Source organism: Pempheris klunzingeri, chromosome 14 (assembly GCF_042242105.1).
Source record: "Pempheris klunzingeri isolate RE-2024b chromosome 14, fPemKlu1.hap1, whole genome shotgun sequence".
Lineage (NCBI taxonomy): Eukaryota > Metazoa > Chordata > Actinopteri > Acropomatiformes > Pempheridae > Pempheris > Pempheris klunzingeri.
Window position 1 is genome coordinate 4775712 of NC_092025.1, and position 17414 is coordinate 4793125.

The following is a 17414-nucleotide window of genomic DNA, read 5'->3' on the forward strand; positions in this document are numbered from 1 at the left end:
TGGGTGACCATCAATTAGGCAAAGTGTGATTTATTCTCGGCCTGATTCCTCTGCGATCTGCTTGAGATTGAGGCTGTGCATGCATTACGCTGCGCCCTAGCATCTGTGATATGACAGTAATGCTCCAGAGCTGCAGCTAGAGAAAAAACAGAGGCGGGCCTGCAACCAAAACCAGCATAATCCATCAGTGCTACTTTGAGAAGTTACTGCAGGATACAGACAACTGCTTTGCTACAATCCTCTTTATTATTTATTATTAAATGATGATGCACAGACAGGGACAAAATATGAGGAACAGGTTTCCAGAATCCTGTTCTTACAGCTGTAAGTACAGGGGAACCTTCTAATGCTGCTTCTTGGACAACTGGAAAACCTCAAAGAGCCCAGCCACAAACTGTTCTGCCTGCTGCCGTCTGGCCGTCGGACCGCAGCATCCATCTATTATCTATTTAGCTGTACATTTTATTTTATTTTCTTAATTATTATTTTTTAGTTGTATATACCTTATTTTATATTACTTACTTGCTGGTGTGTTTTTCTTTGATACTGTTAGCAGTGTTACCGGGAACCAGAGACACAAGAATTTCACTGCCAGTGATTGCTTCATGTGACTGCTGAGCATGTGACAATAAAGTCTTTGATTTGATTTGGATTTGATTTGAAAGACAGGCTTGAGACCCTTTCACACACGCACTGCAACCCTGGCAGCTCCCTGTAATGTCCAGGTGAGTCGTCATCTGCAGAATTCGCAGCAGGCGAGTGTTGATAATGTTTCTCATTATATGACGGGTATGAAACCAGTAGAATACAAACATCTGTACTCTCCAATCTTTTGCTGATTCTGTGGATACTTCTAAATATATGTAGGACTGACATAGATGCAAAAACAGTCATCGTTACGGATGAGTTGGGAGCATCACCGCTGTCTTCGATGTGCTGTAAACAAAACTTTGCAGTACTTAACTATACTTTCTGCATCATGTCTCGCCACAACTCGCCTAAACTAAACAGAATATTTCCAGAGGGCGACACGACACAAAAGCCTGCTACATGTGTGAAAGGGCAACTCCAGACAATATCTGGGCCTGATTCTCTGGACACTATCCAGAGTTCATATGAGAAATCAGTCAGGGGTGTGAAGATGCAATGGAGTCCTGGCAGTTACTGGCTCATGCGCCTTTACATTTGATCAGAAAAAGCTCCAAATGCTCTAAAACATCTGTTGTCAATCACGCTGTGGTAAGAGTGTTCACGTTTTCTTATGATGCGTCGACCTTTAAGCAGTATTGCTTCAGTGTGTGGGCTCAGAGCTCAGTGAGAGCTGGAGCAGCAGAGTACTGAGGGTTCATTGTTGTGAGTTTTAACTGGAAAGAAAAGACACTCAAGTGCAACTGCCAAAATAAATTCTATTTGATGTACAAGTTAAAGGACAAGAAATCTTAAAGAGGAAACTATCATTTGTTCATAGAGATAAAATGAGTTTGCAGGACTCAGGTTATGCAGGATCCACAGGCTTTAGTTCTTCATACACTTCAAAATGCACTTGTACAGTGGTATAATATGTCAAATAGATGAGGTAGATTGTCCAGGGCAGGAGTGGAGGAGTAAAGGAGTAAACAGTGACACATCCAGTCCCCAGTGAGGGGTGACAGAGATTAACGTTAAGTCATCCTCTTACAGGAGATTTCTTTCCTGATCTTTTTTTTTGAGACAATTTCCCAAAACCATTTCTTTTGAAAAAGGTTTGAAAACTTGTTATCTCTCTTATTAAAAACCTGTATGAGGAGATACTATAGTGACTAACCTCAGGCGTCCATCCTCTGCTGCAGCCCCTCCAGGGATGATCTTGGTGATGAAGATGCCAGGGTCGTCACCGATGTGTGGGTTATCCGTCCCTCCGGCAATGCTGAAGCCCAACCCTGAGTTACCCTGTGGCCACGGAAAGCAGTTAGTGACAACATGGACTCTACAGGCCCAATTATTGTCTATGTAGTGTTCCAAAATGCCAGAACATCAGCTGCACGTTTGTGACACAGTCTGAGGACAGCTCCCTTCACTGGGGCTGTGTACAGACAGTCCAACTGCAGATATAAACACAACTAAACAAGACTCAGGTCGCTGTTATAATTTCAATGGAGAGAAAACAAAGATGCTGCGATGCAATGCATATAATGCACATAACTGTAGTCATGTGCTATTGTTCTTAAATATTTAGATATAGCATAGATGATTAAACTAGATTATTTACCACTATCAATTATCCAATATTATATTGTTATAATCAGTTTTCCTGCAGGACTCCATCCTGGATACTGGCTTGGACTCAGGTTTGAGTTTGTACAACTCCCTCTTGCAGTGGAAGAAGCTTTACATTTCAACCATTTATCCTTTTCTTATCTATTTGGACTCACTGGCTGGCTGGTTTTCACATACTGTCAATCACAGCAGGTGGTGTTCAGCTGTTCACTCAGGTTGGTCAGGGGCCGCTCCTGTAGTCTATGGCAGCTGTTACTGCTCATTGTGACAACACATATGATCTTATTTGTGTGTATGTTTGTCAAATCAGCTGAGCAACTCCACAATCTTTCCAAGTACCCCTGGCTGAGGATCACAGGACGACACAGGATGAGAGAAGCTTTGTGTACCATTTGACAGCACTGTGCAAACAACAAAAACACCCCAGACTTTTAATTCTTTAAAAGTCAATGAAATATTGATTCATGATTTAACAGCATGGCCTTATAGTGCCACTGCTTTTAGTGTGATTATACAGCGGTCAGTGGTGTTAAGTCTTCAGTCTGCCATTATAAGATGAGTGCTGAGAATCCTGGTCACAGGCTCTTTACTGTCATGACTGTGCTATGAAATATTGTATTTATAAGGGATCACACCATGTCTATCTAAGTAGGAGCTGCACTTTGTAAGCTCATAAAATCCCCTGGATGCCCACTCACAAAATGAGAGTCAAGCTTTGATTAGATTGTTAGCTGATGGGAATAGCACGTTCTCTTGATTACAAAACCCACTGAGTGTCCCTGCAGGGCGCTGCACGGCACGCTGAATCAAAAACCGTTCAGGTCTCCAGGGCAACGACTTGAGAGGACCAGACACGGGTCTGTCTGTGCTCAGAGACGACACAAGATGGTTTTGGCCATCATCAGATGGCCGTCCTGTAGTATGGATGGAGGCTGTCTATCGTACATTAAACCTGACCTCTCTGAAGCCCCAGCGCAGGCTTAGTTGGTTGGTGAAACCCCACCAACCTTTGCTGATGATCTTTCTGTATCTCTGCTCCTCATCATACTGGAGCAGCTAATAGTTCTTCCACTCTGCGCCTGTTAGTATCCACTTGGCTGATGTTTCCATCTCAGTGACTTGGAGATTAATTTACGAGCTCATGCCAACTGTGCCACATCTGCTTTAGTGCACACATCATTATATAGGACTGTGAGGGGTAAAACAGTTTGATGCTCTTCGCCCTTATACCAAACATCTACGTGAATTCATTTTCAAGTCAAATCAGCTTCTAACCAAAGGCAGGTGGGCAGGTGCTAAACCATGTAAACATTATGGTGATTTTAGGTGACGTGATCATGGAAATCCTTTTGTGATGTTTATACACACAACAAGCGTGAGGTTTTCCTCACTATGTTGATATGGTGGAAAAACTGTGTAACACAATAAAGTCTTAACTGGTCCCAGACAAACCATACTAGGGAAATTAAAAACCCTGTTATATCCGTTTTAGGCCAAAGCTCATGTACACATGTACACAGATTAGTGGGTGTAGATCCTCTTATTAGACAGCAGGGATGTTTTAAACTCCCCTCTATCACTGTTCTGCATCTTCTTTAAAAGCCTCAGAAGACCATTTCACAGCACCTAAGTGCCAAGGCATGTTCCCCTAGACTGTGTGAGGTTAAACATAGCTGTGGGATCTGAGATACTCACCCGCTCCAAAGTGATTTCCTCAAACTCATATTCAATTTCTGTGCCATTGACCTGCGGAAACAGAAAATAGATTGAGCTAAGTCATCCCCTCCACTTTTCAACCCTTCACACATTGCTTCAAAATGAAAATAAAAGCAAAATAATTATATTGAATTATATTCCTAGAGGCTGATGGTACTGTACGCACAGGCTCTACAAAAAGGCCCAGTCAACATACTTAAATTGAAGGAGATAGATGTTTTGCAGGTCCACACGAGCTTTCTGTGCTAAACAGTCCCCACCTCAAGGGAGACAATTTAAGGTGATGGTTAATCAACATTTGCTATTTCTGCAACATGGAGGTTAGCTACAGAGGAGTCAGTCTCATCCTGTATCTCACTGAGGTGATTAATTAGCGGCAAGCACCTCCATCATTAGGCATTCATACAAGAACAGCAAGTATGAGATGCTGCGTATCATATTCCCAGTTGGGCATCAGTTCTGAGTAGCATTAGATATTATTATCATCAACTTCATTTAATTGAAGAAGCAAGCAAGACCTGTAGACCAAACCAGACTCTTCAGTTTATACTCAAAGCTCCATCACAAGAAGCAAGTGCCAAAATAAAGTTAATAATGTTGTCTGGCAGGAAAATAAAGTCACTGGCTGAGGCAAAAGCTTTCCTGTCCTCATTTCTTCACAAGAAAAGTGTGTGTAACTGCCAACTGTGACAATTTTATCATAAAAAATACAACACTTCTTGGAACCCAATCCCTGTTTGTGTAGCGTTTGATGTTTATTCAGCTTCTGTTCTGCACCACAGCTTCATTTACCTGTTCTGACGTAAAACACTGTGAAAAGTGCTGAAGGTGAAAGTCTTTTGCTGGTCATTTATTCATGACAAACATTAATAATTCAGCACTGTGACCTCGTTTGTTTTACTAAGATAAGTTACAAAATCAAAATGTACTATGCCACACATACCATCTCACCTCCAAGAGCAGAACTGGGAAGACTGATTCTTTTAATGTGCTCCTACTCCAGTGTGCTTCAATCTGCTGCACGTATTGATCTTCTTCTAAAAAAGACTAATAGGTGCATTAAAAAAGACACAAAAATTTTGACTCACGTAAGGAACTGACTCCAAGGTGTCTGTGTTGACTATTATCGGGGCAGGGCTGGCCTGGAAGACAGAGAGAGAGAGAGAGAGAGAGAGAGAGAGGGGGAAAGAAGACTTAAGTTTTAGTCACGGAGAAACGTCCGGGCCCAAAAATGTCCTACTTTCCATAAATGTATCCAGGGGACAAGCTTGTGGATCTCTGTATCATCAACAATTTAACAGACTTCCATTTGCTGGATGGCAGAAGAAACACTCCCCTCCCATTCACAGCACTCTGATACAGTCATTATAGCTGAATGGCTTTAACAAGAGAGAGGAAGGAGAACACAGGTAGGAAATGAGTGAATGTAGTAAGTTTGTACAACATTATGCAGATTTGCAATTCTGACACCACAGTTAGCAAACAGGCCCAGTCCTTGTGACTGCAGAATTTATGATTTGAAAAGGATGGGAGCTTGGAGTGAAATGTACGATGATGGTTCGCCAACAGTAAGACTGTCTAAAGCTCTTTAAGTTCAGGAAGTCCTGCCACACTCCTCCCTGCTCTGTAATGTATTTTGGAAATATGACCTCCAGTCAGTTAATAATATTGCAGTCATAAATTGTGCTGTATGAAATAAAACCAATGTCACCCAGTACACACACACACACACACACACACACACACACACACACAATGCTTTCTCCCGATGGCCTGTAGGAAATGAACAGATGGTTAAAGACAGAAATCCTGAGGGAGCAACTTTGTGCTTTGCCACAACGTGAGAGCAGTGACTGAACATCAGATTAACAGCAGTTCAGTTTACAGCACATAAACAAGGAGCCTGATGAATGAGACACACTGCTCAAGGATGCATGTGGAGATTCCTTTGAAATTCGCCCTTTGATTTTGTCGCCACAAGATGAAAAGAACTCAAACAAGGGCAAAAGAAAGAGCTAATCATTCTCCTGTGAAATATTACAATAAAAAGAATGCACATTCAGTATATCACAGTTTGTGCTAAAGATGAGAGCACCACTGTGACTGAACATGTTTGAATTTTAGAACACGCACCTATTACCCTCCTTGGCTGGAGGCATAATTTACATTTTACAGGATTATAACACTGAATGCAGTTTGTACACACAAATGTCACTGCTATAGTGTGGTTTGAGAGTACCTTACAGAGTGCGTACTCACTATGCATCTGACTGACATGATGCTGTGAAAGATAAGACACTGTGCTTGGTCATCAGTCCAGTGACAGCACATGTCATCAGCAAGAGAGCCAGCCTGTCCGCTCATGTCTCCATCACAGCGACTATACAGCTGAGACTACTGCTTACATGACCCCAGTACACTCTATAGGACTGGCTGCTGCTTTAGATTCCCAGCAGATCTTATTGGGAAAAAATAAGGCAGCTATTTCTTTCAGAGTAAATTATATTCTCTCGTACTGCTCTGCTAAGCATCTGCATCTCCGTATCTGAATTAATAGCATTTAGTCAAACTAACAGGATTTAGGCAGTGTACCTGTCACTGTGTGCTCTGATGAAGTGTAATAGACTGAAAGTTTGGCAATTAAAGCGATTCATTGCCTAGATCTAAGTGTGCGGAAACGGTTTCCATCAGTTTGCTATTTTTAAGCTTCCAGTGTCTTAGCAAAGATTCAGCCAGATAAAGTGGTGGTCATCCTGCATCATCAGGCAGTGTACATAACTAGTCTAACTACCTGCTTCACTAAAATACTTCCATCAACGCGTTTACACACTTGGCCTGATTCTGTTACAGCGAGCACAAATCACTTCCTTTGTATTTTCGTAGAGAAGGGAATACAAATGAGACCGATATTTTACAGAAGTAATCACATTTAAGTGGATGTGAAAGCAGACAGAGTGAACTTTGTGATCTTTTTTGGGGGGTTTGTTTAAGGTCTTCTGTTGGCCCAATTCACTTTCTGCTCTATTCTCTAACCCATAAAAACAATACAAACTTCATCATGCTAAGGGAGATTAAAATAGAAAATCCCATTGCTGAATTAGAGATGGAGTTATTTTTCTCCATCAAACCAATTTTAAAACTGGAGTACGGAACTTTTACACATCAATGAACGCTGGTTGCACGCGAGCCCTCGCCAAACGATTTTACACAGTGCTGATTCCTCCTATCACTGCCTCTATCTCATTGTATACAGGAATTTTTAAATCTGCTGTCTGGTGTGGCTTTCCTGCGCTGGTGCACCAGTGGGGATGTGTTTTACAGAAACCAGACTTTTCTATTCTTTCTTTATCTTCCTCTGTTTTTGTATATATTATGATGAGTTTAAAAAAAAAAAAAAAGCTGGGGACTAGGCCACAGTAACAAGGAGTACAGCGGAGAAAGATAAGAAGCGTCCAAGAACCGTTGCTGATGCTCCAAATAACATAGAAACTTGGCATTCAGAGGGAAAAAAAAGAAAGCAGTACCTGGAGGCATATGTCATAAGCATGGATTCACAGTGTTTTTCAGCAATTACCGAATTACTGTGGCTCATTCAAATAAAAGTGTCTGAGTTGAGTGCGACTCCAAACATCACAGAGACAGACAGAGATGGACTGACTCAGTCAATTTAACAAAAAGAGAAAGATTACAGTTGGCCGGCTGTGCAGGATTGCAAAGCCAGAAAGTGATTGAAGGAAAATGATGTTTGTGAGAGGAATGATGAGAGGGATTAGGACGCCTGTGCTTGCTGTGCATGGACACCAATCCTGAATGAATTCACAGCCTGTCTCAGAGACAGTGGACAGTTCACCAACAATGAACTCAACTCAGACTTGAAACAACTTGAAATATATCAGCATGTGAAGCCCGTAAGGTAACGCCTTTACTGCCAAACTGTAGCACACAAGTGCTACTTCCCCATCACATACATACACTTATACATACATACACACGACTCCATGTACACATGTACACTAATGCCATGTGCACTAATGAGTTGAGTTCTTTTAACTTGCAACACGTACATAACATAACTTCACTGAGTCGACCTATTCGGTCGTTTCGGTAATGCGGGTAGTGTCCGGACGTTGACTGTCCTTCTCCAAATGAAATAGTCAGTGGCAACTATTGCAGAAGGACAGAAACAGAGAAAGACAAACATAGGTTCTTTCAGGAAGCTTAAATAATGTCATTGTTGATCAGGAGGATCATTAATCTTTGTCGTTAATTCCTGTCACTGGATGCTTTTGCCAGCAGTTGTGCAGGTTCAACAGGGCACGACAGAACTGTGGCTTGTGATATTCTACAGCTAGTTTCATTTAATGTCTAAAAGAAAAGTTGAAAAATGCTAAACCAACAAAGATGCTAAAAAATAAAAAACACTTCTTGTATTTTGACTTCTTTGCACCATCTTGCCCTATGGTAGCCAAGACCACATAACATGGACACAAATGCCGCTATGAATCCACATGTAGGCCATGCACACACAGACCCTGGAGAGTTAATGGCCACTCAACTGTGCAAATAAATGGCATGCTCAACTGCACTTAGACTCATTTCTCTTCTTGTTCATGCTTCCTAACATGGCCATGTGATCAACTGCCTCCAACGACACATTAAGCCTGTGGTCCAGAAGCATAGCAACACTGTGCATGATATGCTAAGAAGCTTTCATGGAGATATACAACTCCACCAGAGATAAGTTCATCTATTTCATCTCCGTCTAATAATATTGAATTATTAATCGGAATTCTGCCAGCGCAGGGAAAAACACATTCACACTTCAGTCTTATACATTCTAACCAATGGCTGATTGCAGAGAGTTGTATTAATCGGGGCAGGTCTCTGGTGGTTTCAGACCAGATGCCCTCCTACATGGTTAATTTCTCATGCATCTTATTCAGCAAACTAAACATGTGAAGTGAACCCATTGAGTACAAGCCGCCACAATGTTGTGTATTTTGTCTTTTGTTATAAACTTCCACTTTCACACTGTGCTGAAGAGAACAGAAATGGCTGAAACATAACAAAGGTCTCACTGAAAGATCAGACGGGTGGAAAACCTTCACTCCTATAGCGGAAACTGTCATCAAGCTGCAGACAGCAAGCTGCAGCCTTAGATACTTAAGATGTTACAGAGTGAGTTGCCTGTCCTTCCTCAGTCAAGTCTTGTGCTCTTGTTGAGTTTTGCTCAATAATTCAGAGGCACCTCTATGTATAGTGGTTCATGAAAACAGTGGAGTGTATCAATAATTCACCAGTATCTCATGTAAAAATAGTCAACAACACAATGCGGGATGTGGATGCTTTACAAGAATGCTTAGAGTGAGAGGAAGGAAATGAACGGATGAGCTCAGCTCACCACTAGAGAAGGTGACTGTGACTGAAACTATGTTTTAGCTCTTCAAGCGTGGCGAAGGAAAGTAACAATGAAGTTTTGCCATTTGTGACAGATATCAACATGACAAATGCAAACAGGTTCAACACTGTCAAAAAGTGGTTTGACATTAAACTTTAAAAACTGGCATTTCCATTAAAATATGCCTTTAAAGTTTATGACTGTTCCAGTGCTGTCTGAAATATGTCTGCTTTTATTACCAATGCATTTTCCCTCTATCTCCTCCTGTATTCAGAGGGTCCCTGTGTTCCAGCTTATACTGATTGTCTACCTCCCCATATTTCAAAAGCACAGGTAACGCTGACTGCTGCCAACCCCCCCCCCCCCCCCTTTGCAATCTCCCTTGCCTTTCCTTCAGCTTCATGATGGATGGCCTCTTATTACCTCCCACCAGCCGTGCCAGAGGTAATTTCACTCGTGCTATGGTTGCACAAGCACTGCACATCCCACCAATTAAATCCACAATCATGATTTGCTTTTGTGGTACATCAGTTACACATATACAAAGTGTGTGTAATTCTAATTGGATAACAATAACGCTTCAGTTATCAAGCCCAGCCCTTAACAGCTTTTCATCTCATCTCATCATGAAAATGCAGCTCCATTTTGCTCTAATAACAATTGGCAGAAAACAGAGAACAAACGTGGATTCCTCTTTTGTATGAAGGGTGTGTGAATGGATGAAATGTAAAAAGAGCTTTGAGTGGCTGAAATGACTAGAAAGACAGACCATTTACCGTTATTACTATTATTAGAAAGGACGACTGGGCCACCTGGGGATTCAAACCCTGGACCTTTGTAACTCCAGAGAAGGTAACTTACTGACTGCACCACTGGGGAGACATGGCTGACACACACCTTCTCAGAAGTTGAGGCAATGACACCACGTGGGCAAAACTGGGGTTTTCTTGTCTGCTTACAGTCAGAGGCAGCAGTCACAGTGTTGATAATAAAAATCACACTTTCTTCATTGGTGAAGTTTGATCAAACATTGGGGGAAACAGAAAATGTGCACACGCTACTATTTATACAGTAAGATTGAAACGTGATATCTAGTATTCAAAGAACATCTGTGACAAGTTTGGTAGCATTTGATTGAAGACGTGTGGAGATATAGGTGTTGATTGATTTCGCATGTTTTGTAAAATATAGAGTGAACACTTCTGAATTGACCCTCAGTTGCAGTGAGGCAAACTTTTGTCACACATCAGTTTCAGCTTTGGAGCATGTACATGGGATTTTTTGTTTTTATTTTGTGAAGTTTGGAAAAAGAAATGTCCTGAAAAGACTCATTGCAATAAACTCCATCAACTTCAATCACTCATTACCAAATTTTATACACTGTCTGAATCATGACCCTCGATCATGCAAACCAAATTTCATAAGAATCCATGAGGCCAATGACAAGATATGAGCTTTTTGCATTTGTGGTGCCTCCTAGTGATGAAGCACAATGGACTTTGTTGTGTAAGCTACTGTATGTGAAAACTCCTGATCATTTGTCTTGATTTTTTGGTTGATATCTCAACATGTTTATGAGTTATTTAAAATTTTTGGAAAAATTACCTATTTTGATAAAAAGTGACATATTGAAATTTCTTTACAACTTAATATCAGCAAAGTCCATAGATGATCCTTGACTTGGTTGGTTGACACTGCTTGGGCCCTTAAGTACAGTGCTGAATATGCTGTATGTTTGAGAGGGTTTAGTACATAGTTTGTCCACCAGAGAGAACAAATGTATTTATTTTTTTGTAAAATGTCCTGCTACATAACGTGGTCACTCTGATTTATAAAAAACAATATAAAAAGAATGTGATGGATTTAAAAAACCTGCATCTGCAAATATCTGATCTTGCTAACTCTCAAATTAAATTATCTTGAATGTATAACAATACTGGCCTCAAAAACTAGTCAGTCAGTAGTTAACATAAGTACTGAGTTCTTCTTTAATCTATTCCCAACCTACATTGTGCAGAACATTTCTTGCAGAAACAAACAACAAACCATGTGGCTGCAAATGCCCAGAATTGAAACTGGAAAAGATCCCATGAAGCTTTCATAGCAAGTTCAGTCACTGTCAATCTGCAAAAGAGTGCAGCCAAACGGATATGAACTAATCAGTTTCCGATTTAGTAAGCATGCCCCTTTAATAATACAGTGTTTAGCAGAATTTCTGTCTAAACCCATTTTTTCTCAGCGTTTGACAAACTTATGTCTTCTCAACAAACAATTCTGCTCTGCGATCAGATGCACAGTTGGTTCATCGCTCTGACTTCTGGCATTTCCAGATTTTTCTATATATGGAAACCACTGGGTGTGTACACACAAGGGGAAAAGGAAAAAAAAAAGGGAAAACTAAAATATGTGTGCCCAGTACTGACAAAGGAATTTGTCCTTGTGCTTTGATTTGTAGATGTTTTCCCTTCTTGTCAGTTCAAGATATGAACTGGGCATCATTTATCGTTCTCCCACTCCAGGAGCTCACTTAAAGGTGTCTTTCTCAAAAGCAATCCTTAGGTCAGTAGCAGTTTTGACTTATAACTCAAATGAAAGCTGTGAGTCACAAAACAGTCCCTGACAGTGAAATCTCTCAGAAATGTCACTAACACTGACTGGTACAGTCACCAGCTCCGAGGGACCACACACACACACTGCTTGCTTGTTACCACACACAAAGGCTCTCATAGGTAATTTCTGGGCATGATATGATACAGAGCAACTACGTAGAAGTCTTACTCAGATACTAAAGGTGGAAAAAATATGAGACCCTGACTGAAGCTATCATGTCAATTAAACAGGTCTCTAGCCTCTAGTCTCTAGGAAGGTGTGGGTCTGGCACCTTCCAGGTCCCCCTCAACCGGAAACCAAACCATACTGACTGCTTTTCCCCACTGTGGTTGGACTACAATTTCACACAATACAAGCACAATATGAGTAATTCCCATCTATTTTATTGCTGGAAAAGAAAAAAAAAAACATAAGAATGAAACCAAAACTCAGACACAATTGAATGAACCAGTTTTGAAAGGACAGGTTTCAATGAAAGTTTTAAAGACCACGTCAAGTTGCTGAGTAAGAAAAAGAAGAATCTCTGTCATACTGCGATTACAGAAGTCAACTCACTTCCATTCACAAAGGGATGCATTAGTCCAACACTTGTTCCCTTCATCAAAAAGTGCAGCAATAAAATCTCCTACATCACAGTCAACCTTCATTATAGACCAACAGTGCAGAGTCGGGCTTGGCCGGCAAACCACTGGTCTCCATGGACACATCTGCTGATGTAGTCTGATAATAGCAGTTTTACCTGATAGGGCTCCTGCAAGCTCTGGATGCAGCCACACTCAGAGGGCCACAGGTCACAGCTCCCCCCCTTGGCTCTTACTGCTGCCAAGCGGCTGGGGCTCCTGGAGGACGTGCTGTCCAAATGCAAGGCCACCATCCGCCCCCCCCTTCGGGGCAGGGTGGTCCTGCCAGGGAATGATCCGTAATGGTACCGCTGGCACGGGTGATGATGGTGATTGTTGGGGTGCTGATGATGCCAATTGAGGGAACATGGCATCTCCCCACCGTCCCCCCTTCCATCCAGGTCCGCAAAGCAACTCTGCTGTTTGCTCAGGTAAGCAGTCATGCTGCCGCCACACACCACTAACCTCTGCTCACTTCAACAATTTTCTTTTGCTTCTTTTTGTCCCTCTTCTGTAGGTTTACTGGTACAGTCATCAAACACAAGACCCGGTCCTGCCTGATGTACGACTCGCTCGCTCTGGCAAGATGAATGATGAATGAACCGACTGGCTGGCTGCTGTAGCTCTACGGGCTACATAGGGTGTGTGTGTGTGTGTGTGACTGTGTGTGTCAGAGCTTCTGGAGTGGGAGAACGATAAATGAGAGAGGGAGGGGGGGTAAGGAAGGGAGAGATAAAGAGGGATAGAGAGGGATAGAGCGAGATACTAGATGAGAGGGAAATTGAGTGAGAGAGAGGGAGGAGAGCTGAGTGAGAGAGGAACCGGGGGGAGAAAGAGAGGGGGAAAAAGAGGACAAAGATGAATAAGAGGCAACAATGATGGGATGGAGAGAGGTAGATAAGAACAGCAGGAGATAGAAAGAGAGAGAGAGAGAGTTGTGTCTGCATTGGCTGCCAGCCCTCTGTCAATAAATGACTCAACTGGCAGCACGGCTTGACAGCATCCACACCTCCAGGCAACAACAATTGATGGTCGTGCTTCTGGGATTTGGAGGAAACGGGAGCTTGAACTACAAATGCCTAGACTGCTACTGTGGGAGTGGCTGGATCTGAAGGGTCGAAGACAATTCCTTGAGAATTCAAGCCTTCTGGCTTTGGGAAACAAAGCTTTGTAACACCAGTTCTGTACTGAAGCTGCACAAATGAGTATTTAACAATGGATAAATAAGTGTATGTAAAGGTGGTGCTTGTGGTGCAGATTCACTCAGCTCAGCTTTTTATCCTCTTTTGGCCTCATTGTTTTCGTTTTACTGTCTGCGAACTTCATCATCAACTCTCATCGGCTCAGTCTCCAGTAGCGTTTGTTTCCAGTAAAAATATCTGATCGATGTCTGATAATGATCTTAATTCAATCAGGTGGACACATGACTCCAAATGAATACTAATGTTGCTGCTGAATGTGTATACACTGTATATAGAGAACTGACAGTAGTTGCATTGCATAACGAAACAATAATATGTCAGAAGTCAGGAATTCTTCTGCCCCCAAGTGGCGATGGTGGCTTTAAAAAGAGTAGCAGTATATTCTTTAAGTGATGGATCCAGACCAAAAATTAATCAGTGTCAAAGCCTAAAGCATCTGGGATTGCTTTATATATAAAGTAGATAAAAGGGTCAACTATTAAATGCATAAGACTTCATTGTTATTTTTATATAATTACCACAGCAGATTCCCTTCCCTTCTTTCAACAGCTCCTGCTTCTGTAAGGATTCAGAAATATAGAACTAAACAGGAAGAGGATAAGTGCACCGCCACTCATCCTCACTTTGATCCAAACCTTTGAAACTCAGTCTCCCTGCTGAGGAACACGGTGAAATGAAAACATGTGTTGTTAGGCATTTAAGTTATTTTTCTTAACTTTCACCTCCCCCACTTCTTTAGTCAGATGGAATCAGGGTCACAGGGCTTTTAATTGCAAGCAAATGATGCGAAAACATCCGGCTGCTTTAGTATCAACATCATCTGTGATGTGAGAATTGGAAACAAGCCTTATGCCTTGCGGTGTGTGTAACACACAAACGTAGAATGCGTACTGTGTATACTCATGAATTCTCATGTGGGGGTGATGTCACTATGACAGCTTTCCACACTGTGATCTAATAAAAGAGGCTGAGATATGGAGATGCGCCTAGTTTTCCTGTACTTCACAGTACTGCCATCACATGTTATATGTGATGTGTTGTGTGTATGTAGGCATTAGCCTTACCCATTCCAACTACCACGGGCCACAGCCACAAAACATCCAGTGATGGAGAATAATATCTCATCAGAGACGACTGAGGCAGTGAACAACATGCCCTCATAGGAGAGAGAGCAGCAGTAGGCAGCAGTGTGTGTTATTGTAATCAGAGATCAAGAGTGTGTGTGGGCAGTAGGGGGCATGGTTGGATGGATGGTTGGTCAGTCGGACAAAATTGCACAGATCAACAAAAGCAGACCTCTCAGCTCAGATGCCATTTCTGACATTCTCCCTTCACTCTTCATGTGTTTAAACGTGTATCCTCATGTCTAATTTCATTCTGATGGACTGAGGCAAAGTCATCTTTGAGTCACTGCTACTGTGAAATCCACAGTACTCGCTGTACTGTATGCTAATGTTGTGATGAAGACGTGGCACTGTCACTTAAATATTTCAGTTTGACCTGTGACAGCAAAAACATTTGGTTCCCTACTAAAACAAGCATAGAAAGCACATGGAAACACAATCATATAAAGATAACTGTAAAATGCGCTTTGTTTTGCTAAAGGTCATTGTCCTACACCGTAACGGAATATCAGGTAATATTTCCTCCCAGAAACCAAAAGTAAAATATGAAGCTCATGATATCATATTCATATGATTAAAGGCTGATCTTATTCCTGGCAAACACAAACAACAGATAAACCGTTGGATGCAGGGATGGAGCAGGTTTGGGATTCAGGGCAGGCTTGTGTTTTGCCCTTCATGTTGTGGAGCGTCGTTTCTATTTATAGTCTGTGAAACAAGCTGATAAATACATTCATTGGTTCACCTCTTATATTAATGGATTTGCTTCAATTAAAGTCCACGAGAAACGCGCATGCCACTGTAGAGTCAGACGCTGTTAGTGACTCATCGCTAAAAATAAGTGCTAAATCTGTTAGCCTTGTTTACACTCCTAACCCTCCAATCTCTCTCAACTGCCGTGTTTTATTGTGTCAGAGGCACATTACACTACAGCAATCAAAGGAGTCCAACTGTCACATTTGAATCGCTGCCTTTCTAAAAGCCAACCAAGCTGACACTATGATCAGGGATTTTTTTGTTGTTCATCTTTATGTTGTCACAAAGTTACTGCTCTCACTTGTACGTGTGAGAGTGTTACTAGTTTGAAATCCTGTCACAATGACTTCCTTATTGTGTCTTTGGTTCAAATGATTACTACCAGCAAAGACAGTTATAAAGTATTTACATATAGATATTGTTAGTGCTATAGTTACTGCTAGTACGTTGGTTGCTGTTTGTGTTGTCTGTCTGTCTATCTGTCGCTCTCTCTCTCTGTCCAACCTCCACCCAATGCGGACCCCTACAGAAGCCGCCCACATTGAACCTGGGTCTGTTCGAGGTTTCTTCCCGTTAAAGGGGAGTTTTTCCTGCCACTGTTGCTCAATATAATATAATAACTGATGTTTGCTCATGTGGGAATTCTTGAATCCTTAATTTTGAACTCCTGAATCGTTGGGTCTCTCTCTAATTAAAGAGTTTGGTCTAGACCTGCTCTTTATGTAGAGCGTCTTGAGATAACGCTGTTGTGAATTGGCGCTATATAAATAAAGATTGATTGATTGATTGATTGATTGATTGACTTTCCTTTACAGGTAGAAGATCAAAGTTTCAAAATACACCTTACTAGATGATGCATTTCTTGAAATAACTTATGAGTGTTCCCTTTCCATCTTTCTAGTTTTGTAATAGTTTTACAGTTGCACTCAAAACTAATCAAACTCCATTGCAAATTTGTGTTTGGCAGTTCACAAACATTCAGCTGTATTCAATTTGCAGTTGGAATAGTTCAACACACCTAATATTACAGGCGTTCTCTCCAAATTAAACACAAAATGACACTTTAAATGACTAGTACAGTCTTAAAATTATTAAACCCCTTCTAGACAAGCATCTTTGGTACTTAGTAGAGTGCCCTTTTGCTGTTATGACCTGCTGCAAACATGATGCATAGCCAGACACCAGGTTCTGACAGCGTTCCTGAGGAATCTTTGCCAATTCCTCAAGGGCAACAGCCTCCAGCTAATATTCTTGGGTTTGTGTGCTGACTGCCTTCTTCAAATCCTGCCAGAGATTTTCTCTGGGATTCAAGTCAGGTGACTCTGACGGCCACTCTAGTGTCTTCCAGAACTTTTTCTGAAGCCAAGACTTGGTGGACTTTGAGGTATGCTTTGGTTCATTGTCCTGTTGGAAGGTCCAGTGACACCAAAGCTGCAGCTTCCTCCCAGACAGCATGACGTTTTCTCCTAGGATTTCCTGATACATAATTGAATCCATCTTGCCCTCCAAACTCTGCAGGTTTCCAGTGCCAGAAGAAGCAAAGCAGCTTCACTGTAGGCAGAGTCTTCTTTTAGCGAATGCCTCATTCTTCCTCCTCCAGACATACTACTAATCCATAGACCCAAAAATCCCTCCACAGAACAGAGTCAGAAAACTTCAGTGGCTTATTTATATGGTTCTGAGCATATTGGAGCCGACCTGTCTTGTGCTTTTGTATCAGTAGTGGTGTACG

At 41.7% G+C, this 17414-nt stretch overlaps 1 protein-coding gene across 1 annotated transcript in view; it reads right to left on the minus strand.

Moving 5' to 3' along the window:
- Positions 1–17414, minus strand: part of dlg2 (discs, large homolog 2 (Drosophila)) — a 166485-nt gene that overhangs the window by 33143 nt on the left and 115928 nt on the right. Inside the window, exons 8-10 of the mRNA XM_070843077.1 lie at positions 5061–5114; positions 3952–4002; positions 1805–1929 (exon numbers count right to left, since the gene is read on the minus strand). Of these exons, the coding sequence (XP_070699178.1) occupies positions 1805–1929; positions 3952–4002; positions 5061–5114 (230 nt within the window). The remainder of the gene's footprint in view (positions 1–1804; positions 1930–3951; positions 4003–5060; positions 5115–17414) is intronic.